We start from the raw sequence: 26848 nt of genomic DNA on the forward strand, positions 1-26848 counted from the left end.
GAAGTAGCACTTAAGCTTTATTTTTCATAGAATTGAATTCAATGCATATTCCATTCATAACATTATCGAAAATATACAAGGCAGAGGGGGCAGGGTTTGCGACTTTTATAAATATGACATTTCTTTATTGATGTAGAATTGTATTATCTTTCACATATCGAACTCAAGTAGAGAGGGGCTTGCCTATTTTGTCATCTAGTTCATTCATTGTAAAGAAACGTCCATAGGCACCAGTCGAGCTGCATTGGCAGGGGGGCTGGTGATGGGTGGTGGTGATGTCAGAGAGGGAGGGGCTTTTTAAAAGGACCATAAAATAACTGCATTCAAGAAAATAGAAAACACTGACAAGGTAATATTATTCAGAAGTCTAAAACTTATGGTAAGAATGCTGCCCCCCCTCCTCTAATTCGCTCAGGCCTTTGGCTCACATCTCCCCCTGAGCCATGATAGATATAAAGAGTTCAGCAAACTAGCTTCCATGTTGGCACCCAACATGTCATAACAATAAGGCTGTCATTTGCATTCTCAGTGGAATGTCATTGTCTTGGGACTTCCGGTGCCAACACGGCACCCACGGAAACTTGTCAAACCCAGTTTGCTGAATTCTGTAGATCTGTGGCGCAGGTGACGCCCGACCCAGCTCTCTTCACTCCTACTCACCCCAGCCTGAACAGCAGAGTGATTACAGGGGATAGGGCTCGAGCAGCCGGATGGGGAGAGCGAGAGAGAGGCGAAATGAAAAATACAACTCAAGATGATTCCAAACAACAGGCACGTTGGAATAGTGTGTGTGTCGACGCTGTCTAAACTGTCACTGTTAACAGCGGGAAATAGTTTGGTTTCTCACAGAAAAACACTTTCTTTCCCTCTAACAATACACTCCCCCGCCCACCAAAGAGGAGAGGGGATGGGGGAGAGGGGAAAAGTGCGACACTGCACTGCTCTCACCGTTTATGGATGTATGCATACGTGGGTGTGATGAATAAGTGTGTGTGTGTGTCTTTGATCAGGTGTCACGTGATCAGTGGTGTGTGTGTGTGTGTGTAAATGTGCTGCGGCCTCCTGAAGACATGAAGGTGTGTGTCCGTTCTTCCGTTCAGATGATTTCAAAAGTCTTCTTAAGCTCCATGATAAGCTGCCAGTCAGATTTGCCCATCTCGTCTCTGAACCAGTTCTTCAGGGCATCGATGGACGCTCTGGTGATCTGGAGAACAAAACGAATGACCACATTCAGGACTCCTAATTCTCCCTGTTCTGTTTATAGTCCACTACTTTTGGTATAGAACCCAATGCTGTTAGGGTTTGGGGAGCTGCTGTCAGTACAGTGGAACAGTGAGTACTTACAACACTTGATACACTGTACTGACCTGAAAAACCCACCACATTGTTTGTGACCGTACCTTGCTGACGAGGATGTCGGTGGCCTCAAAGTGTCGGCCGAACATCTTGGGTGCCTCTCCAGGGATCGGTTCGATCTTTATACAGATCTCCTGGCCCTTCTTGGCACTGTCCACCATCTTGTGGTTGATCTCAATGCTGGTCACGATGCCAATGTCCACAAACTGACAGGGAGTAAATCAGAGTGAGATAATTTTATTATACCCGTTTCTACCAAGATAGAAACCCCACTGAGATTAAACAGATCTCACACACACACACACACAGACCGGTGCACGCACGCACACACTCACCCCCTTGCTGGGCACACAGAGTGGGGTTCCCTGTCTGAGGACCCCAGCCTCCACGTTGACTCCCATGACGATGGGGTCTCTAGAGTTGAAGATGAACTGAGGCAGGATCTTCAGCTTAGTGGGGAACACCGCAATGTGTCTGTTGAGAAACACAGAAAACGACTGTTACTACACCACACACTTACTGTCCTGTCTGGAAACCTAGCCCAGGCATACCACACACCTACTGTCCTGTCTGGAAACCTAGCCCAGTCATACCACACACCTACTGTCCTGTCTGGAAACCTATCCCAGTCATACCACACACCTACTGTCCTGTCTGGAAACCTATCCCAGTCATACCACACACCTACTGTCCTGTCTGGAAACCTATCCCAGTCATACCACACACCTACTGTCCTGTCTGGAAACCTATCCCAGTCATACCACACACCTATTGTCCTGTCTGGAAACCTATCCCAGTCATACCACACACCTATTGTCCTGTCTGGAAACCTATCCCAGGCATACCACACACCTACTGTCCTGTCTGGAAACCTAGCCCAGTCATACCACACACCTACTGTCCTGTCTGGAAACCTATCCCAGTCATACCACACACCTACTGTCCTGTCTGGAAACCTATCCCAGTCATACCACACACCTACTGTCCTGTCTGGAAACCTATCCCAGTCATACCACACACCTACTGTCCTGTCTGGAAACCTATCCCAGTCATACCACACACCTACTGTCCTGTCTGGAAACCTATCCCAGTCATACCACACACCTACTGTCCTGTCTGGAAACCTAGCCCAGGCATACCACACACCTACTGTCCTGTCTGGAAACCTATCCCAGGCATACCACACACCTACTGTCCTGTCTGGAAACCTATCCCAGGCATACCACACACCTACTGTCCTGTCTGGAAACCTATCCCAGTCATACCACACACTTACTGTCCTGTCTGGAAACCTAGCCCAGGCATACCACACACCTACTGTCCTGTCTGGAAACCTATCCCAGGCATACCACACACCTACTGTCCTGTCTGGAAACCTAGCCCAGTCATACCACACACCTACTGTCCTGTCTGGAAACCTATCCCAGTCATACCACACACCTACTGTCCTGTCTGGAAACCTATCCCAGTCATACCACACACCTACTGTCCTGTCTGGAAACCTAGCCCAGGCATACCACACACCTACTGTCCTGTCTGGAAACCTAGCCCAGTAATACCACACACCTACTGTCCTGTCTGGAAACCAAGCCCAGGCATACCACACACCTACTGTCCTGTCTGGAAACCAAGCCCAGGCAGGACAGGTAGAAGCCTTCCAATGGGCTCAGTGTGTATCACTTGTGCCATGGCCTATGACAGCAAAACAAAGTCATGGTTGGTATCATGTAAAGGGTGTGTGTGTGTTCACATACTTGAACTCGTCCTGCTTGGCCTTCTTGTAGTCCTCTCTGTACTTGGTGAAGGCATCAAACAGGTGGTAGATGATCTCAGCACTGAACACCCTCACCCCCAGACTGTCAGCCATCTCCTGGGAGTCCCTCTCCACCTTCACATCAAACGCCAGGATCGTTGCATACCTAGAATAGAATAGCATTTCATTTGTGTTATTGTCCAGTTTACACGGAAAGGGTTAATCATGCTGAGACAGTAACCAAACAAACAAATGTATAACAGGAGGGGAAACAGAAAGAGAAAGGTCACATACTGTGGGTCATGCTCCAGCATAGTGGAAGCTTTCATCACGTCTTTCTTGTGAACTGGACCGATGTTGATGCCAGCGTACTGTTGGAGGAGACGGAAAAACATGAACATTACAGCACATTATCTCAATACTATATTGTAGTTTGATACGGTGTGTGTGTGTGTGTGTGTGTGTGTATATGAGCGGTAAGCATATGTGGGTGATACTCACAGGCACTTTGGACACTCGTAGGAACTCGAGCAAGGCTTCCAGGGATCCGAGGGTGGAGGCCTGGACGTACACACCCTTCTCCTCCAGCTTGATGGAGTTCAGCGTCTGTTTCAGTTCCCGCACCAACTCATCCTGCAGGGGAATCACAACGCAGAGGATCTCAATACACCGTGTGTGTGTGTGTACTAGTAACTCACTCAGAGAAGGAAAAAAAGACAAGGACAGGAAGCAGGGAGCCATTCATAACTATTGACATGTAGCCATAGGTGGCAGAGGGTTCCAGTCTAACACTATTGAGACACAGCCCTGTTCTCATATACAGCAGTGTTTCTTAAACTATGGGTCGGGTTTCAAAGTGGGCCCTGGGCATGTGAGAGGTGGGTTTGCGAATTATGAGAATACATCTATAAATCACACACTATTCATTCTTTATTTGGGTCGTTGGAGGAGGATTTGGGTCACGGGAGGACGGTCAATTTCTCATTTGGGTCTCGAGCTGATTTTTTTAAAGAACCCCTGATATACAGTACAATGTGCCAGTCTTACCCTGAGCACGGCCACCTCGTCCTCCTTGTGGGCCACCAGCAGGGGGAGCCCTGCCAGGGTCTTCTCCAGGTCTTTCCCCAGGATCTTCACTCCCTGGGCTGTAGACACCTCCTTATGTTTCTCATACTGGTTCTAAATGGGCAAGAGGACAGATCATTCATTAATACTATATATTGGTTCTAAAGAGGACCGGGGTTCAGATCATTCCTTAATACTGCACACAGATCATCATTATAGGGCCAATTCTTTAAAAAAATAGTTTTATTATTGTCACATACACCGGATAGTTGCAGTGAAATGTGTTGTTTTACAGGGTCAGCCATTGTAGCACAGCACCCCTTGTTCAAAGGCACATTGTTACGGATACAGGTATCCTGTGTTTTTGTGTGTTTCTCTCCTTCTGCCCTAATCACAGGTGTCCTGTATGTTCCTGATTGGTGGTCGTTGAGGTGTCTGCTGATTGGACCAATCAGTGAACATTCCTGTGCATTGCACCACCTGTTACTCGTTTGTTCAATCACACAGCCCATTGTATAAAAACCAGTCTTGTGTTTGGGGGTGGGGGGGAGAGAGAGAGAGAGAGAGAGAGAGAGAGAGAGAGAGAGAGAGAGAGAGAGAGAGAGAGAGAGAGAGAGAGAGAGAGAGAGAGAGAGAGAGAGAGAGAGAGAGAGAGAGAGAGAGAGAGAGAGAGAGAATATATTTCCGTATGTGAGTATGGACACGGTGGTGTCCTGGTTTTGATTACTCACTAAGTGGCTGTTTACTATGATTGGTAATTCTGTTACACTACTGTTTTGTATGTGAGTAATGGATACTGTGATGTCCTTTGTTTAGAGTACTCACTAAGTTGCTGGTTACTCTGTTTGGTAACTATTGTGTGTTTCTGGGAAAAGGGGAGTTTGAGCTAGCTGCCCTTGGGCATACATTTCCCGTAGAAAGAACTGTCTATAAACACTAGTTAGACCTGAGCGGACCACCCACTGTATTTTTGTATGGTAGCAGTAGCCTAGTGCTTCTTGAGGCAGGCAAGATCAGTTTAGGGGTGTTTTACACTATTGTTTCATTTCTTGGGTCCTGTTCAGCCCTTTTTCCCAAACCCTTACCGTGTGTTCTGAAATAAACCATGTGTGTTTGACGGTAGTTCATGGTAGTTGTGTCCTATTTGTTCTCACTGTTCCATGCCACACTCCTAATTTGCATAATTTATGTTACGGGTCTCATGTCCATCCACCCTAGACGTTTAGAGCCACGGGGTTCGTAACATAAAGTGGGGGTTCGTCCGGGATCTATCCCATGTTACTCATGCAAATTAGTAAGTGTCTGGTTCAGTGTTGAGCTTGGCAGCGGTACTACCTGTTTTTTTTTGTGTGTTCAGTAGTCGACGACTCGTGTTGCTAGTAGGATGGCTACTTTTGAGTTGGAGGCATTTTTGGAAAACCCTACGTGGGAGGTTTTTGATAATTGCCGTAGAGTGGATCTACAGGCTTTGGCTGACCACTTTTCTGTACCCATACCGAGGGGTTTAGTGAAAGCAGAAGTTAGGGAAGTAGTGCTAGCGATATTGTTAAACGAGCGAGTGCTTGAGTTACCGCCGCCTGAGTCTGCTGCTCCTGTAGGGGATGTGGTTGCTACGCCTGTAAGCCCATCAGTGTCTGAGGACGAGACTAAGGCTCCAGCCACATTGCCCCGTTATGACCCACTCTCCCCACTGACTGACAGTGATGCCAGGATGGATGTCCGCTCGACACGGCTCCAAATGGAGGCGGAAGAGCGGGCACAAATCAGGCAAGACAAGCTGGAGATGCGTAAAATGGAGCTAGAGGCAGAACAGGAGACGCGTAAGCTAGAGGCAGAACAGGAGACGCGTAAGCTAGAGGCAGAACAGGAGACGCGTAAGCTAGAGGCAGAACAGGAGACGCGTAAGCTAGAGGCAGAACAGGAGACGCGTAAGATGGAACTGGAGATGCGTAAGATGGAACTGGAGGTGCGTAAAATGGAACTAGAGGCAGAAACAGCGAGGTTAGTCTCTGCTAGTACTATGCCTGCTAGTGAGCCATCCTCACCAGCTGTGTCATCTGCTACGTTTGATATTAGTAGGCAGATCACCTTGGTACCTGTGTTTAGGGAGTCAGAGGTTGATTCCTATTTCAGTGTGTTTGAACGTATAGCAGTAGCATTGAAATGGCCCAAAGAGGTATGGTGCCTATTACTTCAGTGTAAACTAACAGGTAAAGCCCAAGAGGTTCTGGCAGCGCTACCTCTTGAAGACAGTTTGAATTATGAAGTGGTCAAAGCTACTGTTCTTCGTGCCTATGAGCTTGTTCCTGAGGCATATCGACAGAGATTTAGGTCTCATAAAAAGTCTCCTACTCAGACTTATGTGGAGTTTGCTAGAGACAAAGGAAATCTGTTTGACAAATGGCACAGTGCTAGTAAGGTAACTGATTTTAACTCTCTACGGGAGTTAATCTTGTTAGAAGAGTTTAAAAATTGTTTACCGGAACGCATTGTAGTTTATCTGAACGAACAGAAAGTATCCTCACTGTCGGAAGCGTCTGTATTGGCAGACGAGTTTGTGTTGACGCATAAGAGCGTGTTTTCGGCTCGTACGGAGAGCAGGGCTGCGGAGTTGCTAACTTTTAATCCTAGTCGACCAGCAGTACATCCAGCACGCCCAAAAGATGTGCGTCACTGTTTCTATTGTCATAAGGTGGGACATATGGTTAATGATTGCTTTCTGCTAAAACGCAAACCGGGGATGCCTCAGCACGCCAGGCCGCCAACGGGTGTTGGGCTGATTCGTACGGTTGTAAGGCCGGAATCAAGACAGAGGCCTCATACTGAATGTGGTTTGAAAGTCCCTGTCCCAGATCACAGTTATGAACCGTTCATTTTTGAGGGGTTTGTTTCTATATCAGATAACGAAGCGTCTCAGCGTCCAGTTAGAATCCTCCGAGATACTGGTGCGGCGCAGTCGTTCATACTAGCTGATGTGTTGCCCTTGTCTAATAATACATATTGTGGTTCCAGTGTGTTAGTACAAGGAATTGAAATGGGTTTCGTGCCATTGCACTTTGTGAACGTACACTCTGAGTTAGTCAGTGGATTGTTCAGAGTTGGTGTACGTCCTATGTTGCCAGTAAAAGGTGTGACATTTATAATGGGCAACGATATTGCCGGAGGAAAGGTGATACCCATATTGGAGGTATTGGATAAAAGTGACCAGGCTCTCTCCGAGGAGCTGGCACAGGGTTATCCAGATGTGTTCCCCGCTTGTGCTGTCACACGTGCTCAAGCACGACAAGTGGGTGAAGTGATAGATTTGTCGAACACGATTCTATTCAGAGAGTGTGACCCAGAGGATAGTTCGGGTGCTACCTCTGGTAAGCTGGTGCAGTCTGACCAACAGCCCAGAGAAAGGAAGAAGGATGTGGAACTTGTTGCTGAGGCAATACAGTTACCAGTTACTCGTGAGCAGCTGATCGCTAACCAACAGGTTGACATTAGCCTGGCTAAATGTTTTTCTAGTGTTGTCTCAGAGGACGAGCTAAAGAAGAAAAACATGGCATATTTCATTGATGGTAATCTCCTCATGCGTAAATGGACATCCCATGTTGACGCTGGCGGAGATTGGAATGCTGTTTACCAAATAGTGATTCCTACAGCCTTTCGACAAAATGTTTTATCCCTCGCTCATGATCACCAGTGGTCCGGACATCTGGGAGTCACCAAGACTTATGATCGTGTTTTGCGACATTTCTTTTGGCCTGGCTTAAAACAAGATGTGGCTCAGTTCTGTCGGACTTGCCACACCTGTCAAGTAGTTGGGAAACCGAACCAGGTTATTTCCCCCGCGCCTCTTTGTCCCATACCGGCCATAGGTGAACCATTCGAACATGTGATGGTTGATTGTGTTGGACCATTACCAAAAACAAAATCTGGTAACCAGTTTATGTTGACAATTATGTGTGTGGCCACCAGGTACCCAGAGGCCATTCCTCTGCGAAGGATTACTGCTCCGGTGGTGAGTAAAGCGTTGATCAAATTCTTCTCAACTTTTGGATTACCTAAGGTGATACAAACTGATCAGGGTACGAATTTCCTTTCTAAACTTTTCAAACAAGTGTTAAAATCCTTGTCAGTTACACACCGTGTGTCAAGCGCATATCACCCAGAGTCTCAGGGTGCGCTTGAACATTGGCATCAGACCCTGAAGTCTATGCTCCGTAAATATTGCTTGGAATCTGAGAAAGATTGGGATGAGGGAGTTCCTCTAGTGTTGTTTGCTGTCCGTGAGACAGTACAGGAATCCCTAGGGTTCAGCCCAGCTGAACTGGTGTTTGGACACACCATGAGAGGACCTATGAAAGTCCTTAAGGATCAGTTTTTGTCACAAGAGTTGTGTGTGAAAGAAAATGTGTTGGACTACGTTAGTCGCTTTCGTGAGCGCCTACATGCTGCCTGTGCTCTAGCAAAGGAAGCGCTGTCTTCCTCACAGAAACGGATGAAACGACACTATGACACACAGGCTGTTTCTCGTTCACTGCAGCCAGGTGACCGAGTTCTTGTATTGTTGCCTGTGCCAGGAGCGTCATTGTCAGCACGTTTCTCTGGTCCTTATGTCATTGAAAAGAAACTAACTGAAACTGACTACGTGATACAGACTCCTGATAGAAAACGCCAATCTCGTGTGTGCCACGTTAACATGTTGAAGACATACCACACCAGACCCGTCACTCAGGTAGACAGTCCAGAGAAACTGGCCGAGTCGGCTGTCTCTATTGCTGCACCTATCAAGCAACATCCTTATCGTGTCAACGTCGCTAAGAGAAAGATAATGAGGGGTGAGGTCGGTTATTTGCTGGAGAATAACCTGGCTATGCCAAGTTCAAGTCCTTGGAGTTCTCCGTGCATTCTGGTTCCTAAACCTGATGGGACATCCAGATTATGTACGGACTATCGGAAGGTCAATGCTGTCACAGTGCCCGACTCGTTCCCGTTACCCAGACTGGATGACTGTATTGATACTGTTGGTGCTGCTACTTATGTAACCAAACTAGATCTTCTAAAAGGTTACTGGCAGGTGCCGTTAACCCCACGTGCCTCCGACATCTCTGCCTTTGTGACCCCAGATCACTTCCTACAATATGCTGTTATGGCATTTGGGATGCGGAACGCACCAGCCACTTTCCAACGCCTGGTTAACACAGTATTGGCTGGAGTTCCTAATTGTAGTGCTTACCTTGATGATCTGGTAATTTATTCAACTGAGTGGTCTGATCATGTTAACACTCTAAGGGTAGTGTGTGAACATCTAGAAACCGCTTCTCTAACCCTGAACTTAGCAAAGTGCGAGTTTGGGAAGGCCACTGTTACTTATCTTGGTAAACAGGTCGGCCATGGTCAGGTGCGCCCTGTAGATGCCAAGGTCTCGGCTATAAACGCATTTCCCGCACCTACCACCAGAAGAGAGCTACGCCGTTTTTTAGGGATGGTTGGCTACTACCGTAGTTTCTGTAAAAATTTCTCTGCTGTAGTTGCTCCATTAACGGATTTGCTCAGTCCGGCGAGAAAATTTGTATGGTCTGAAGATTGTCATACTGCTTTCAACACTGCACTCTTATGTAGTACTCCTGTTCTTGCTGCGCCAGATTTTGAACGACCGTTTAAACTGGAGGTAGATGCAAGTGCCAGAGGTGCTGGGGCTGTTCTACTGCAGCAAGACCAGAGTGGAGTGGACCATCCTGTCTGTTATTTTTCACGGAAATTTAACAAATGTCAGACAAACTATTCCACCATTGAACAAGAAGCTCTAGCTTTGTTGTTAGCTCTGCAGTACTTTGAAGTTTATGTTGGTTCCAGTGCATTACCAGTGATAGTGTATACTGATCATAACCCCTTAGTTTTTCTCCACCGGATGTACAACCAGAACCAACGCCTTATGCGTTGGGCACTTGTCGTGCAAAATTATAATTTGGAGATCCGCCACAAAAAGGGGTTGGATAATGTGTTGGCAGATGCTTTGTCTCGTGTGTAATGATCTAGGTTTTTTTTTGTTGTTATCCCGGCAGGATGATTTGTGAATTTGGGTGTTGTGATAGTACGTGTGTCGCAAACCATTGTGGTTTGCTCTTTTAAGGGTGGGAGTGTTACGGATACAGGTATCCTGTGTTTTTGTGTGTTTCTCTCCTTCTGCCCTAATCACAGGTGTCCTGTATGTTCCTGATTGGTGGTCGTTGAGGTGTCTGCTGATTGGACCAATCAGTGAACATTCCTGTGCATTGCACCACCTGTTACTCGTTTGTTCAATCACACAGCCCATTGTATAAAAACCAGTCTTGTGTTTGTAGAGAGAGAGAGAGAGAGAGAGAATATTTCCGTATGTGAGTATGGACACGGTGGTGTCCTGGTTTTGATTACTCACTAAGTGGCTGTTTACTATGATTGGTAATTCTGTTAGACTACTGTTTTGTATGTGAGTAATGGATACTGTGATGTCCTTTGTTTAGAGTACTCACTAAGTTGCTGGTTACTCTGTTTGGTAACTATTGTGTGTTTCTGGGAAAAGGGGAGTTTGAGCTAGCTGCCCTTGGGCATACATTTCCCGTAGAAAGAACTGTCTATAAACACTAGTTAGACCTGAGCGGACCACCCACTGTATTTTTGTATGGTAGCAGTAGCCTAGTGGTTCTTGAGGCAGGCAAGATCAGTTTAGGGGTGTTTTACACTATTGTTTCATTTCTTGGGTCCTGCTCAGCCCTTTTTCCCAAACCCTTACCGTGTGTTCTGAAATAAACCATGTGTGTTTGACGGTAGTTCATGGTAGTTGTGTCCTATTTGTTCTCACTGTTCCATGCCACACTCCTAATTTGCATAATTTATGTTACGGGTCTCATGTCCACACACACGTTTAGAGCCACGGGGTTCGTAACACACATCAACAGATTTTACACCTTGTCGGCTCGGGTATTCGAACCAGAAACTTTTCGGTTACTGGCCCAATGCGCTAACTGCTAGGCAACCTGCCGCCAATTCTAACTTCCACCGTCAAATTATCGCTTAGTCTGCCATTGACATCAGTGAATTACTTAGTGAAAATGAGACTTGGAAGTGGAAGTTAAGATTAACCCCTAGCCAAGTCATGGACAGCACGACATTCCTGTTGAAATCAGGTCATAACTGTTTGCTGCACCTACAAGTGCTCTTTAATAAAGAAAGGCCCAACATAAGCATTTCCTTCATACCTTGACCCGGAGCTCCTTCATGGGTGGAGGCAGCAGCAGCCCCCTGATCTGGGTGACGATGGGTCCCTCCACCCCCGGGACGATGATGGTCATTCCCTCCCGGAGAACCCCATTGATCAGGATCACATCTATCGTGGTGCCCATACCAGGCAGGGCTTTCACCTGAGGATTGACAGGGACACATGTTGAGTTTAATACAACATTAATAATAAGTGTTAGATGATGGAACGGTAATGACAACAACACAACGGTAATGACACCGATGTAACAGTAATGACACTGACGTAACAGAAATGCCCCTAAAATAACACCAATCTAACCGTAACAACAACAGGGAGGATTCTTCTTCCTCATCTCAATAAGCTGTGACAGTAATGTAGTAGTTCTCCCTCACCTCCATGACCTGAGCCCTGAGCTCGTCGCAGTGAGCCAGGCGGCGTGCTAGCATGGTCTGGGTGAGCTCCACCAGCAGAGCGATCAGGTTGCCCATGCCGTCCCCGGAGTGGGCCGACGTGGGCACCAGAGACACAAAGGTCCTAGGGTCCTTGTTCTCATGGAAGAGGGCTGCGTTCAGACCCTGTACGAATACACAAGAGAGATTAAATAAAAGTTTATTGGTCGCATACACAGATTTGTAGATGTTATTGCAGGTGCAGTGTAATGCTCATGTTTCTAGCTCTACCAGTGCAGTAATATCTAGCAACACAATAACAACATACACATAAATATAATAACAAATGAAATTAAGAAATATCAGAACGAGCAATGTCAGAGACCGGAATATAAATATATAAATATACACACACACACATATATAATGGTGTGTATGGACAGTATATGAATAGAAAAGGTATGTACAGCAGTAGCTGTATAGGATGAGCCTTGAATAGAACATAGTATATACACATATGAAGTGGGTAAAACAGTATGTAAACATTCAGGTGACCAGTGTTCAATGACTATGTACATAGGGCAGCAGTCTCTAAGGTGCAGGGTCACTCAGGGTTCACACAATCGGTGCATCGCAATAGTGAAAAGTGCTGTCAACTCCGAAACTCTATTCCCTCCTTTGTTCATATAGTTAGTGACCTGCTGTGCGAACTCCACGATGACAGCTTTGGCCCTCTCGTCAAACTCATCCTTGGTGTTCTTCTTCTGCTTCTTCAGTGTGGCCACCACGTCTGTGTCCGGACTCTTCTTCCAGTCATACAGACGGTCAATCTGGAGTAGACATAGAAATGGAACGAATAGAAGGGACAAGACACATCATGTCACATGGATGGGCAACCAATTAACTACTGCCAGCTATTGTAACCCGGTAGCTTTATTCCCAGTCAATTGTGGGCCATTGAGTGCCTTTAATGCATGCAAGTCCTCTACCAGACATATAATCCATCCTTCCATCCATCCCAGAGATAAGCTATGAGCATGTCTGGGAGGTGATCAGACAGAGACTGACCTTGTTAAGTGCTACGATGAAGGGACACTTCTTCTCCTTGAGCAGGTTGATGGACTCCAGGGTCTGAGGCTCCAGACCGTGCATGATGTCCACCACCAGGATGGCTATGTCACACAGAGAGCTGCCCCGGTTCCTCAGGTTACTGGACATAGAGAGAGCTGGTGTGAGATGCTGTCAGATACACACACGCAGGCAGTGGCCACACACACTTTTCTGAATGAGGGCTTACCTGAAAGACTCGTGGCCTGGGGTGTCGATGATAAGCATTCCTGGGATTTTAATGGCCTCGTTGTTGAACTGAAGAGGAAACAATGAAATGATTAAAGAACCATTAAACACCAACTATCTATTCAAATCCAATGCCATACATACACTGAGTGTACAAAACATTAGGAACACCTGCTCTTTCCATGACAGACTGACCAGGTGAAAGCTACGATTCCTTATTGATGTCACTTGTTAAATCCACTTCAAATAAGTGAGATGAAGGGGAGGAGACAGGTTAAAGAAGGAATTTTAAGCCTTGAGACAATTGAGACTTGGATTGTGTATGTGTGCCATTCAGAGAGTGAATGGGCAAGACAAAATATTTAAGTGCCTTTGAACGGGGTATGGTAATAGGTACCAGGCGTACCCGTTTGAGTGTGTCAAGAACTGCAACGCTGCTGGGTTTTTCACCCTCAACAGTTTCCCGTGTATCAAGAATTGTCCACTACCCAAAGGACATCCAGCTAACTTGACAGAACTGTGGGAAGCATTGGATTCAACATGGGCCAGCATCCCTGTAGAAAGCTTTCGACACCTTGTAGAGTCCATGCTCCGACAAATTGAGGCTGTTCTGAGGGCCAAAGGGGTTGCAGCTCAACATTAGGAAGCTGTTGCTAATGTTTTCTACACTCAGTGTACGTTCACGGTTCAGTGTATGACTGTGTCTGAGCAGAAGGGAGAGGCGCAGCGGTACTCACGTTCTTCACCATCTTGGTCTGCTCTACGATGGCCTCCAGAGGTACGTTAGTGGCTCCGATCTGTTGGGTGATCCCTCCTGCCTCTCCGTCCTGTACGTGAGTATGCCTCAACTTGTCCAGGATCTTGGTCTTGCCTGTGTCTACGTGGCCCAGTACACAGACCACGGGGGAGCGGAGCTTGTCCAGGTTGATGTTCTTTATGTTCTCTGCTCGACGTTTCTACACAGGAGAAGCACAGACGGAACCACATCACACTTCTCTATCGTTCAACAATGTTGATAGGAGTGTGTATGTATGAGACTACCTCAATACGCTTCTTGGCCTTGTCGTAGATCCGCTCCTCTTTAGTGAGATCATCGTCTGAGTCGCTGTCACTACTGGACTCTGAGCTCTCCTTCCCTCCCTTCCTCTTTGTGGCTGGGGCCTGCTGCGGTGCGTGAGGCTGACTCTCCTTCTCCTCCTCCTCCTCACTCTCCTCCTCCTCCTCATCATCCTCTTCCTCCTCGTCCTCATCGTCCTCCTCTTCCTCCGGCTGTGACGAGGGTTTCTGTTGGGGCTGCTTTGGCGTCTCTGGCTTCACCTCAATGTGGACCTTCTTCAGCTCTGTAGAGGGAGAACAGACGTTATGAGGTGTAAGCATGGAGAAAATTCCCACAAGCCTTTGGGAGAGTGCCATATTGCTAAAACCTGAAGTCTGTCCTGTCCTACCTTTGTCCTGATCGATAGTCTCAGCGATAGCCTCCCAGTCATCAACTGCAGACTCAGCTTTCTGCTCTACCTCTGGGGGGAGGGAGGGAGGGAGAGGAAGACGTGATACAAAATGTGACTGAGGCAATGAAAGTTGTCTGGCGTTACACCAAGATCTGGACAACAAGCTGAGGACATAAAGGCAGGCTCAGTCTCCAAGATAAATGGTCAATTTTACCTGCTTCTACTTTGGGAGCTTCCACCGCCATCGGTGAGATGATTGGCTCTGCAGTCTCCGACGTGGGTGACATGACCTCTGAGGTCTCTGACCAGGGAAGAGGAGGAATGAGGGATGAGGCACAAACGAATGAATAGATCAATGATTTTGCAGTTGGAAAGGTATTTGACGTGGATTGGAAGAGGCTGTTACCTTCAGGGGTCTGTGCTTGCTGGGGTTTCTTTTTTCTCTTGTCTCCGTACACTGGCTTCTTCTTTGGCACCGAGTCGTCTTTGGATGGCACTTCAATACCCTGGGCCTTCAGTAGTTCAAGTGTGGCCTCAGCCCTGGCCCGGGCCTCTTTCTGGGCTTTGGTCAGCAGTTTGCCCTCCTTCTTCAGCCTCTCCTTCCTCTCCTTCTCCTTCTGTTTCTTCTTCTCCTTGCGCTCCTGTTCCAGGCGCTCCTGTAGGTGTCACATTGAAGAGGTCAGTTGGTAAGAGGTCAGTGTGTGTGTGTGTGTGTGTGTGTACACAGTGTGTGTGTGTGTGTGTGTATGTGTGTGTACACAGTGTGTGTGTGTGTGTGTGTGTATACACAGTGTGTGTGTGTGTGTGTGTGTGTATGTGTGTGTACACAGTGTGTGTGTGTGTGTGTGTGTGTGTGTGTACACAGTGTGTGTGTGTGTGTGTATGTGTGTGTACACAGTGTGTGTGTGTATGTGTGTGTCTAACCTGCTCCAGTCTCTGAGCCTCCTGCTCTTCCAGGCGACGCAGGTTCTCCTCTTCCTCCTTCTGGGCACGCTCCTCTTCCTCCTTCATGCGTGCCAGAGCCTCCTGCATGGCCTTCACTGTGGCCTTGCTGGGTCCCTTCTTCTTCTCCTCTTTCTCCTTGTCCCCCTTCTTCTTCTTCTTGTCTTTCTTGCCCTTCTTGTCTCCCCCTTCCTCTTCTGAAGTAACACAAAAACCCCAACAGAAATCAGTCATAGCACACTAACCTAAACAGTCACACCGTAACCATGAAACTGCAACATCAAGCCATTTCTACATCTTGGACTAATTACATGTAGCGTCACAGTAACGCCACTTTAACTACTTTGAAAACATTACCATTGGGTTCATTCATTGTTTCAACCACTGCATCAGCTGCTAATGGGTAGAATTAAGATGAGTAATTACAATACTACCAAAGTAGATCCTACAGGACTTCTACTACTGTGGCTGCATGGAACTACACATTAACACCACATGTATTTGTATTTATTATGGACCCCCATTAGTTCCTGCCAAGGCAGCAGCTACTCTTCCTGGGGTCAAGCAAAATTAATTAATTAATTAAGGCATGTAACAAGCTACCTTAAAACAGAAATCTGTTAGTTTCCTTCCCTTACCATTAATTGTTTCAAGCACCTCATCGGCAGCTAATGGGTACAGATAAACATTTACATTCTTAAAACCAAAGTAGTTCCTACATGGTATAGGGGCAACTCATTGTAAAGTGTTGCCATTTAGGCTGTGGAATGGATACAATATTAACCAATTATAAATCTCACCCTCTCCTTGAGGATCAGCCCCTTCCTGATCTTCAATCTCTGCTGCTGCCTCCGTCTCTGCTGCTGGAGCTGGGGCCGCTGGCTCACTCTTCTTCACTACCTCTTTCTCTTTCTTAGGCACTGCTGCCACCTCAGTACTCCCCTCTTTCTCCTCCTCCTTCTCTTTCTGCTTCTTCAGCTTAGCCCTGTCCTCCTCTTTCTTCTTGCGGTCTCTCTCCTTCTTCTCTGCTTTCTTCTGAGCGGCCGTCTTCATCTTGAAGGTTCCCTCCTCCTCTTCCTCCTCTTCATCGTCTGCCTTGGCTTTACCTTTCTTCTTGCCTTTCTTTCCGGCCTGCGACGCGTCCACCGAGCCGTCATCGTCTGAATCATCCTCCCCTCCTCCCCCCCCTTTCCTCGCACCTCCATCCTCATCCTCCTCTTCCTCGTCCGAGGCCTCCTTGCGGCCTCCTTTCTTCCCTGCCTTAGGTTTCCTCCGGGTCCGTGAGGCCTCGTCCTCTGAGTCTGAGCCAGCAGCAGCAGCAGCAGCGGGGGCAGCAGACGTCGTCTTGTCCTTCTGCTTGTCCTCCTTTCCCACGTGACCCGTACCCGAAACCTCTTCGTCTTCCCCGTCGTCATCCTCCAGGCTGGCTCGCTTGCCCTTCCGCGTCTTCTTCTTCTCTGCTTTGGTGGGCAGCGGCGGCTCGGCGGCACTCTCCGGCTCGTCTGTGGCGTCTGGTTTCTGTGGATTGTGGAAGTGATGAGTACTCCATAGGAGCATGTGCTTTGCTAGCCTGGTACAGGGTCATTACATATGCAGATTAGCATTGGGCTATAGCCTCGTATAGCGTCGTTACATATGCAGATTAGTATTGGGTTATAGCCTCGTATAGGGTAATTACATATGCAGATTAGCATTGGGCTATAGCCTCGTATAGGGTCATTACATATGCAGATTAGCATTGGGCTATATCCTCGTATAGCGTCGTTACATATGCAGATTAGCATTGGGCTATAGCCTCATATAGGGTCATTACATATGCAGATTAGCATTGGGCTATAGCCTCGTATAGCGTCGTTACATATGCAGATTAGCATTGGGTTATAGCCTCGTATAGGGTAATTACATATGCAGATTAGCATTGGGCTATAGCCTCGTATAGGGTCATTACATATGCAGATTAGCATTGGGCTATATCCTCGTATAGCGTCGTTACATATGCAGATTAGCATTGGGCTATAGCCTCATATAGGGTCATTACATATGCCGATTAGCATTGGGCTATAGCCTCGTATAGGGTCATTACATATGCAGATTAGCATTGGGCTATAGCCTCGTATAGTGTCGTTACATATGCAGATTAGCATTGGGCTATAGCCCAAGGTTTCTGTATGAAAATGTGGCGCCGGACATTTGACCAGCAACATTTTAATTTACCGGTCATTTGAAAATAAATTACGGTACTGGACCCATAGGCCTATGCACTGGGTGCGTAACCTGACTAGGGCGTCCACCCACGGTGCTCAGAATAACAGTAATCGCGTTTAGATTTTGGTAATTAATCTTAACAGAACATGCACATGACATCCATCTAAACTGGAAGAGGAAATTATTGTCCAAAAACTAACTTTTAAGTGGCACTGACCCGACAATGATAAAGAGTGAATATGCGCAGTGCTCACTCACCGGGGACATGGCCGATGCTCTCCACTGATGCCAGTAAGACAGGCTGTAGGCCTACTGTTGTTCGCTCAATTAAATTGAGAATTTTGATAAGTAAAAGACAGATTAGTCTTTTCATTTTTACATTTTAGTCATTTAGCAGACGCTCTTATCCAGAGCGACTTACAGTTAGTGAGTGCATACATTATTTTTTTATTTTTCATACTGGCCCCCCGTGGGAATCGAACCCACAACCCTGGCGTTGCAAACGCCATGCTCTACCAACTGAGCTACATCCCTGCCGGCCATTCCCTCCCCTACCCTGGACGACGCTTGGCCAATTGTGCGCCGCCCCATGGGTCTCCCTGTCGCGGCCGGCTACGACAGAGCCTGGATTCAAACCAGGATCTCTAGTGGCACAGCTAGCACTGCGAATGCAGTGCCTTAGACCACTGCGCCACTCAGGAGATGGAGGGACAAGTCTGTGGGGGTTGTCGGCACTAAAGTTACCAGTCCATGAGAACGGTGGCCATTTCGGCCTCACTTTTCCACCTTTCAAAATTAATTCCAATGTTTATCCGGTTTATAGATTGGTCATGATCAGTCCCTTTCTTGCTTCTTTTGCTATTTTGGGGACGAGTTGATTCAGATCCAGGAACAGAGAATCGTGCTTGTTGGCTTCGTCTGCATGCTCTCTTTGTTAAATAGGCTACTGGTTTAAATGGCTTATGGAAGTCTTTATAAAATAATTGCCTCCATGGATATGGTCGGATTTTGCCTAGTCTACTTTGAAGCAAGGTAAAACATGCCTCATAATATGTAGTAAAACGTTCAGGTTCCAAACAATTAAGTAGCTGTATGTTTTCAAAATGCATACGGCTTCCAGCTCATTGCAAAGTGGTGTGTGAAGCGCTGATAAAGCCTGCCTTCCATTGCCTATGCATTTGAATGGCGAATGGGACGCTCACTTCAATTACCATTTGAGAAATAAAAATTGTAGGCATTTTTAATAGTGGCCAAAAAATGGTTAACCCATGATTGCATTTAGAATTGTTGCGCAAAAGCACTGTCTGACAGATTTTCCACTCAAAGGCTCTGTATCTCTATGCTGTGCACGTGTGATAAATAAGATACATCATGAATAATTCCACTAAATTATGCAAATTAACCCATAGACTGATAAGCATGACCGGTCAAATGTATTTACATCAACTGGTATTCCCGTCAATGAATATGCTAAAAAGCATTATTTCGCTATGGGATTTCATTCCTTCTCCCGGACAATTGGCCGGTGCCAATTTAATTGATCGGCTTTTCTATTTTATTAATTTTTTTGAAGCCGGCTATTACCGGCTAACGGAAACCCTGTTATAGCCTGGTATAGGGTCATTATATAGTCATATTAGCATTGGGCTATAACCTGGTATAGGGTCATTATATAGTCATATTAGCATTGGGCTATAACCTGGTATAGGGTCATTATATAGTCATATTAGCATTGGGCTATAACCTGGTATAGGGTCATTATATAGTCATATTAGCATTGGGCTATAACCTGGTATAGGGTCATTATATAGTCATATTAGCATTGGGCTATAACCTGGTATAGGGTCATTACATATGTAGATTAGCATATGGCTATACTTTACCTTGCTGCCTTTAGCTCCCGTGGTTTCAAGAGACAGTTCCTCCAGCTCTTTCAGGATGTCATCTTCACTGTCAAAGATCAAATCATTATGATCAGTACACAGTAGACTGCAAAGTCCAAGGCAAGTATAGAAAATATTTCCGTCCAACAGTTATTTCCATAATGATTTGAAATGGAGCGTTCATTACTGTCGAAGACAGGAAATAAAATACTTACTCAAATTCCTCTTTCTTTTTGTCTTTCTTCTTCTTGGCTTTTCCTTTACCTTGTTCCTTGGAGGCTCCCGCGCCTTCGATTTCTGCTGCTAGGGCGTCAAGGTCGATGCCATCGTCTTTGGCACTGAAATAAAGTCACGCAAATCACATATGATGCGCATTACACTTGGCAATAGACAGCATCGTCAAACATAGTTGGGAACTGTATATGCATTCGTAAATCAATTCCTTTCTTGAGTTGGGCTCTGGGATGGAACAACTGTTGAGCATCTGAGTTTATGGTTGTTTGTGGGGGAAAGGGGTTGAGTGTGTATGAGTGTTTGTGTGTGTATGTATGTATCCCACAACTGTTGCTAGGGAGTAAAGATGTTAGGGCCAATATAGGATGAATCACAATAATTGTTTGCTAAAATAATATTTGCTTTCCAAAAATGTAATTTTAACACAAATGATTGGTTCAAACACATTAAGGAAAGTAATTACACAAATTAACTTTTAACAAGGCACACCTGTTAATTGAAATGCATTCCAGGTGACTACCTCATGAAGCTGGTTGAGAGAATGCCAAGAGTGTGCAAAGCTGTCATCAAGGTAAAGGGTGGCTACTTTGAAGAATCTCAAATATAAAATATATTTTGATTTGTTTAACACTTTTTTGGTTACTACATGATTCCATGTGTGTTATTTCATAGTTTTGATGTCTTAACTATTATTCTACAATGTAGAAAATAGTAAAAATAAAGAAAAACCCTGGAATGAGTGTGTCCAAACTTTTGACTGGTACTGTATATAAATATATTAAAAAAATATATATATATGGGGGATTGGAAATGATGCAGACAATTACATTAATGGAAGCTACAATCTATCGGCAATATTAAAGCTGATCTACCCCCTAAAAAATTATCATAATAATAAATATATATATACATACAGTGGCATACGAAAGTATTCACCCCCCTTGGCATTTTTTCTATTTTGTTGACTTACAACCTGGAATTAAAATGGATTTTTGGGGGGTATGTATCATTTGATTTACACAACATGCCTACCACTTTGAAGATGCAAAATATTTTTTATTGTGAAAACTTGAGCGTGCATAACTATTCACCCCCCAAAGTCAATACTTTGTAGAGCCACCTTTTGCAGCAATTACAGCTGCAAGTCTCTTGGGGTGTCTCTATAAGCTTGGCACATCTAGCCACTGGGATTTTTGCACATTCTTCAAGACAAAACTGCTCCAGCTCCTTCAAGTTGGATGGGTTCCACTGGTGTACAGCAATCTTTAAGTCATACCACAGATTCTCAATTGGATTGAGGTCTGGGCTTTGACTAGGCCATTCCAAGACATTTAAATGTTTCCCCTTAAACCACAAGGGTTGCTTTAGCAGTATGCTGAGGGTCATTGTCCTGCTGGAAGGTGAACCTCCGTCCCAGTCTCAAATCTCTGGAAGACTGAAACAGGTTTCCCTCAAGAATGTACCTGTATTTAGCGCCATCCATCATTCCTTCAATTCTGACCAGTTTCCCAGTCCCTGCCGATGAAAAACATGGATGGTGTTCTCGGGGTGATGAGAGGTGATGGGTTTGCGCCAGTCAAAGAGTTTTACTTGATGGCCAAAAAGCTCAATTTTAGTCTAATCTGACCAGAGTACCTTCTTCCATATGTTTGGGGAGTCTCCCACATGGCTTTTGGCGAACACCAAAAGTGTTTGCTTACTTTTTTCTTTAAGCAATGGCATTTTTCTGGCCACTCTTCCGTAAAGCCCAGCTCTGTTGAGTGTACGGCTTAAAGTGGTCCTATGGACAGATACTCAAATCTCTGCTGTGGAGCTTTGCAGCTACTTCAGGGTTATCTTTGATCTCTTTGTTGCCTCTCTGATGAATGCCCTCCTTGCCTGGTCCGTGAATTCTGGTGGGCGGCCCTCTCTTGGCAGGTTCGTTGTGGTGCCATATTTTTTCCATTTTTTAATAATGGATTTAATGGTGCTCCGTGGGATGTTAAAAGTTCAGGATATTTTTTTATAACCCAACCCTGATCTGTACTTACATTTACATTTTAGTCATTTAGCAGACGCTCTTATCCAGAGCGACTTACAGGAGCTACTTCTCCACAACTTTGTCCCTGACCTGTTTGGAGAGCTCCTTGGTCTTCATGGTGCTTGGTGGTGCCCCTTGCTTAGTGGTGTTGCAGACTCTGGGGCCTTTCAGAACAGGTGTATATATACTGAGATCATGTGACACAGATTGCACACAGGTGGACTTTATTTAACTAATTGTGACTTCTGAAGGTAATTGGTTGCACCAGATCTTATTTAGGGGCTTCATTGCAAAGGGGGTGAATACATATGCACGCACCAGTTTTCCGGTATTTATTTTTTTATAATTTCTTGAAACAAGTTTTTTTATTTATTTCACTTCACCAATTTGGACTATTTTGTGTATGTCCATTACATGAAATCCAAATAAAAATCTATTTAAATTACAGGTTGTAATGCAACAAAATAGGAAAAACGCCAAGGGGGATGAATACTTTTGCAAGGCACTGTAGTTTGGAACCACATGCTTCTCAGTGCAGATTTCTGCCATATGCTATGTAACAAAAAATGCAGCCTTAGCAGCAAAATTATACAAACTAGTAAGGCATGTGTGGTATTAAAAATATTTGCAGCCTTGGTCAAATTAGCACATTTCACGCAAATATGATTTTCATGTCCAGGCTGACAAGGAGGGTACAGAGTCAGTCACAGTCAGTCAGTCCGACCCAGACAGACACAGTCAGTCCGACCCAGACAGTCCGACACAGTCAGTCCGACCCAGACAGACACAGTCAGTCCGACCCAGACAGACACAGTCAGTCCGACCCAGACAGACACAGGACACTAAAAAGGTTGTCAACAGAAAATGTCGACAGCTTTGAAGGCTTTACTACAGTCGTGGTCAAAAGTTGAGAATGATACAAATATTAATTTTCACAAAGTCTGCTGCCTCAGTTTTTATGATGGCAATTTGCATATACTCCAGAATGGTATGAAGAGTGATCAGATGAATTGCAATTAATTGCAAAGAAAATGAACTTAATCCCCAAAAAACATTTCCACTGCATTTCAGCCCTGCCACAAAAGGACCAGCTGACATCAAGTCAGTGATTCTCTCGTTAACACAGGTGAGAGTGTTGATGAGGACAAGGGTGGAGATCATTCTGTCATGCTGATTGAGTTAGAATAACAGACTGGAAGCTTTAAAAGGAGGGTGGTGCATGAAATCATTGTTCTTCCTCTGTTAACCATGGTTACCTGCAAGGAAACACGTGCCATCATCATTGCTTTGCACAAAAAGGGCTTCACAGGCAAGGATATTGCTGCTAGTAAGATTGCACCTAAATCAACCATTTATCGGATCATCAAGAACTTCAAGGAGAGAGGTTCAATTGTTGTGAAGAAGGCTTCAGGGCGCCCAAGAAAGTCCAGCAAGCACCAGGACTGTCTCCTAAAGTTGATTCAGCTGCGGGATCGGGGCACCACCAGTGCAGAGCTTGCTCAGGAATGGCAGCAGGCAGGTGTGAGTGCATCTGCACGCACAGTGAGGCGAAGAGTTTTGGAGGATGGCCTGGTGTCAAGAAGGGCAGCGAGGAAGCCACTTCTCTCCGGGAAAAACATCAGGGACAGACTGATATTCTGCAAAAGGTACAGGGATTGGACTGCTGAGGACTGGGGTAAAGTCATTTTCTCTGATGAATCCCCTTTCCGATTGTTTGGGGCATCCGGAAAAAAGCTTGTCCGGAGAAGACAAGGTGAGCGCTACCATCAGTCCTGTGTCATGCCAACAGTAAAGCATCCTGAGACCATTCATGTGTGGGGTTGCTTCTCAGCCAAGGGAGTGGGCTCACTCCCAATTTTGCCTAAGAACAAACCCATGAATAAAGAATGGTACCAACACATGCTCCGAGAGCAACTTCTCCCAACCATCCAAGAACAGTTTGGTGACTAACAATGCTTTTTCCAGCATGCTGGAGCACCTTGCCATAAGGAAAAAGTGATAACTAAGTGGCTCGGGGAACAAAACATCGAAATGTTGGGTTCATGGCCAGGAAACTCCCCAGACCTTAATCCCATTGAGAACTTGTGGTCAATCCTCAAGAGGCGGGTGGACAAACAAAAACCCACAAATTCTGACAAACTCCAAGCATTGATTATGCAAGAATGGGCTGCCATCAGTCAGGATGTGGCCCAGAAGTTAATTGACAGCATGCCAGGGTGGATTGCAGAGGTCTTGAAAAAGAAGGGTCAACACTGCAAATATTGACTCTTTGCATAAACTTAATGTAATTGTCAATAAAAGCCTTTGACATTTATGGAATGCTTGTAATTATACTTCAGTATACCATAGTAACATCTGACAAAAATATCTAAAAACACTGAAGCAGCAAACTTTGTGAAGACCAATACTTGTTTCATTCTCAAAACTTTTGACCACGACTGTACAGTCCTAAAATGACTCACAAGTGGCCACAAATCAACCCTGACTGTGGGAAGTGTGCATCCAACAACAACACCTGCTGCACACTGTTAAACCTACTGTCCAAAAAATGCAATATCTAATTCTAGACCTTCAGTGTGCAAACATTCAAACATGAAAGCCAAACAACTTCAGTCCCTAACCTGTAATGACCATTATGAACCTACTGATAACCACCATCTCAAATACTAACCACCCACAATCCAACCACAACAACCTTACCTGAAGCAGGACATGGATCTTTGAGGCTAAAAGCCCTACGTCTGCTCATCCTCAGCCTTTATACAGACGGAGAGGCTAGCGTCCTTGCGTGCCTGTTGCATCAGCAGTGGAAAGCACCTCTATGTTTGAATGGACAGGGCCCAACCCCGGGTATAATACACAGGATGCACAGTGCACACACCCTAGCCTCTGTGTAATGAAATCATGAAGAAGCAGCTGATAGAACAGGATAACTATCAACATCCTGTCTATCAATGTTATTCCTTTCACTTATTTACCCGTAATAACTACTATGAATATTGCTTATATACAAGTGCCTTTAGGGTTAGGGGTTAGGGGCTAGGGGTTGTTTCTGGACCAGACCTGTAATAGTCGTTGGTTACGGGGAACAGAGAGGACCATAGTTAATTAAGCTTGAATATCCTTCCGCCATTGGCGTTCTGCGCCATCTTTAGCCCTGGCCTGGTATCATCTTGACCTTACTGCAGCGTTGACTGGAGCAGGCAGCAGATCAGTAGTATACAGTACAAGGGGTGAGAGCTCACCATCACAGCAGGTCAGTCAATATATATCCCTCAATAATCAACTTAAATGGCAGCTTCCGCCGCCAAGCCAGCACGGCACTAAGGCCTACTGTCTCTGTCTATTATCTGTCAAGGCTCATTCCCACAGACAAAAGCAGACACCTGGTCATGCCTTACAAAGGGTGGATTTGAGTGCCTACTACTAGTAGTCAGTGTAGATTAGTGCACTTGGCAGACAAGCATCCAATGTAGGCCTATGCCTTAATGAGACATGTCAGTGTCAGTTGACATCTATTCAGGAATGTATTATCCATTTATGAACAACATTGGTTAAGACTTTTAGTAGTAATACCTAAAACTTGGCAATGGAAAATATATATATTCTAGACATTGAGATCAGCATTACTATGAGCATACTGCTTTATTCTGAAGCTCCCCAAACTGAGGGGGGCAACAACAAATCTAACTGGTGTATCAATCGCAAGTGACCCCGTTGACTTACATGGGGACACAGCCATTGGATGGATACTCAAGCCATAGAGGCGACAGTGGGGACAATGAATGAGGGCCCTTTCTGACAGCACAATGAAAAGGGATGATGTTGCAGGCATGGGGCATAGCCAGGCTGGAGGTCCTCACTCATGTTATCAGTGACTCAAAGATTCAGTAATAGTTCGCTGACAATGTCCTGTTAGAATTGCATCCTAGATAGCTAGTTATCTGCGTTTTCCTATTAGTTAATGAGCAAGCTAGCTAAGAGATAGATCACGAGCTAATGGAAATGAACTTTAGAATGTGACTGACTGTCTGCATTGAGCCTGGCTAGCTAGCATAATCAGCTATAGTAGCTATCTGGTAGTAGGGTGCCAATGTAGCTGCATAACATATGCTAACTAATAGCGACAATAATAGGTTTAGTGTCTCTGTTGGGCCAAATCAAGCAGGTTTATACGAGATATAAATTGATTAATTCATTGTCAATATGAAAGGTATAAAACAAGTGCGCGACGATAACGTTAGCTTATTAATAAGCTCAAGACAGGAGGCCTAGCCAAAGCAATCTGCCGCCACATGAAACTCATGGCTCCAGTATCATGCTAATGCTAGCGAGCTCAGCCTGTACGACTAGCTAGCTAGCTATATTAATAGAAGTCTGTTGCATACATCGCAACTTATTCAAATCTTACGACACACGGGCCACACTATCATTTACCTGTCTTCGCCTGACTTTTTCTGTTTCTTCCCCATTCTCCTTGCTTTTTTTATCCACAATGTTCAGCCTCGTTGTTCGCCGATACAGCACATATGGTTGGTCCAATGAGTGTTGGTCACACATCCTGCGCAGTTGCAGAGCGTTTTCTGTTGTCTGTGCTGAAGTGAAGGGCATCTTCACTGCGCAAACTGCGCAGGTATAATGGAGTAAAACATTATTGTCACATACACCGGATAGGTGCATAGAAATGTGTTGTTTTACAGTGTCAACCATAGTAGTACGGCGTCCCTGGAGCAAATCAGGGTTAAGTGCCTTGCTCAAGGGCACATCAACATATTTTTCATCTTGTCGGCTAAGGTATTCAAACTAATGACCTTTCAGTTACTGGTCCAACACTCTAACCACTAGGCCAAAGATTTGTATAATTAACCCAAGATAGACCACAGCATGTTGTTTACAATGAGAGCAAATTAATCATAGTGGGCACTGAGCAGAACAAGCAAGGAGGTGGGCAGAGCCAAGCACGAGCTAGCAAGATCCTATTGGCCCGTTCTAGCATGTATTTGCATATTTCCGTTAGGGAACGCCTACT

General features: G+C 45.5%; 1 protein-coding gene across 1 annotated transcript; it reads right to left on the minus strand.

The window, feature by feature from the left end:
* LOC311109785 (eukaryotic translation initiation factor 5B-like) lies at nucleotides 1-26375 on the minus strand. Its single transcript, XM_084152783.1, has 22 exons — nucleotides 26257-26375; nucleotides 19781-19903; nucleotides 19566-19632; nucleotides 16278-16995; nucleotides 15460-15674; nucleotides 14942-15191; nucleotides 14750-14836; nucleotides 14533-14604; nucleotides 14129-14427; nucleotides 13825-14043; nucleotides 13089-13156; nucleotides 12860-13001; nucleotides 12490-12621; nucleotides 11795-11977; nucleotides 11401-11562; nucleotides 4157-4288; nucleotides 3611-3742; nucleotides 3404-3480; nucleotides 3111-3275; nucleotides 1692-1830; nucleotides 1401-1562; nucleotides 1-1204 (listed from the first exon to the last, which is right to left on the minus strand). The coding sequence occupies exons 1-22, from the start codon at nucleotides 26289-26291 to the stop codon at nucleotides 1097-1099; spliced, it is 3687 nt and encodes a 1228-aa protein (XP_084008909.1). The 5' UTR covers nucleotides 26292-26375; the 3' UTR covers nucleotides 1-1096.
* Nucleotides 26376-26848: the final 473 nt, after the last annotated feature.

The sequence above is a fragment of the Coregonus lavaretus genome (genome assembly GCF_964263955.1).
Source record: "Coregonus lavaretus genome assembly, chromosome: 35".
Classification (NCBI taxonomy): Eukaryota; Metazoa; Chordata; class Actinopteri; order Salmoniformes; family Salmonidae; genus Coregonus; species Coregonus lavaretus.

Bases quoted from the DNA above. Each gene is read 5' to 3' on its own strand.
- LOC311109785 (XM_084152783.1), bottom strand. From the start codon at position 26,291: ATGGGGAAGAAACAGAAAAAGTCAGGCGAAGACAG. The intron at 3,743-4,156 runs GTAAGACTGGCA...ATTCCCCTGCAG, and splicing joins ACGAGGTGGCCGTGCTCAGG to GATGAGTTGGTGCGGGAACT. The intron at 1,831-3,110 runs GTATGTGAACAC...GTTTCTCAACAG, and splicing joins GCCAAGCAGGACGAGTTCAA to ACACATTGCGGTGTTCCCCA.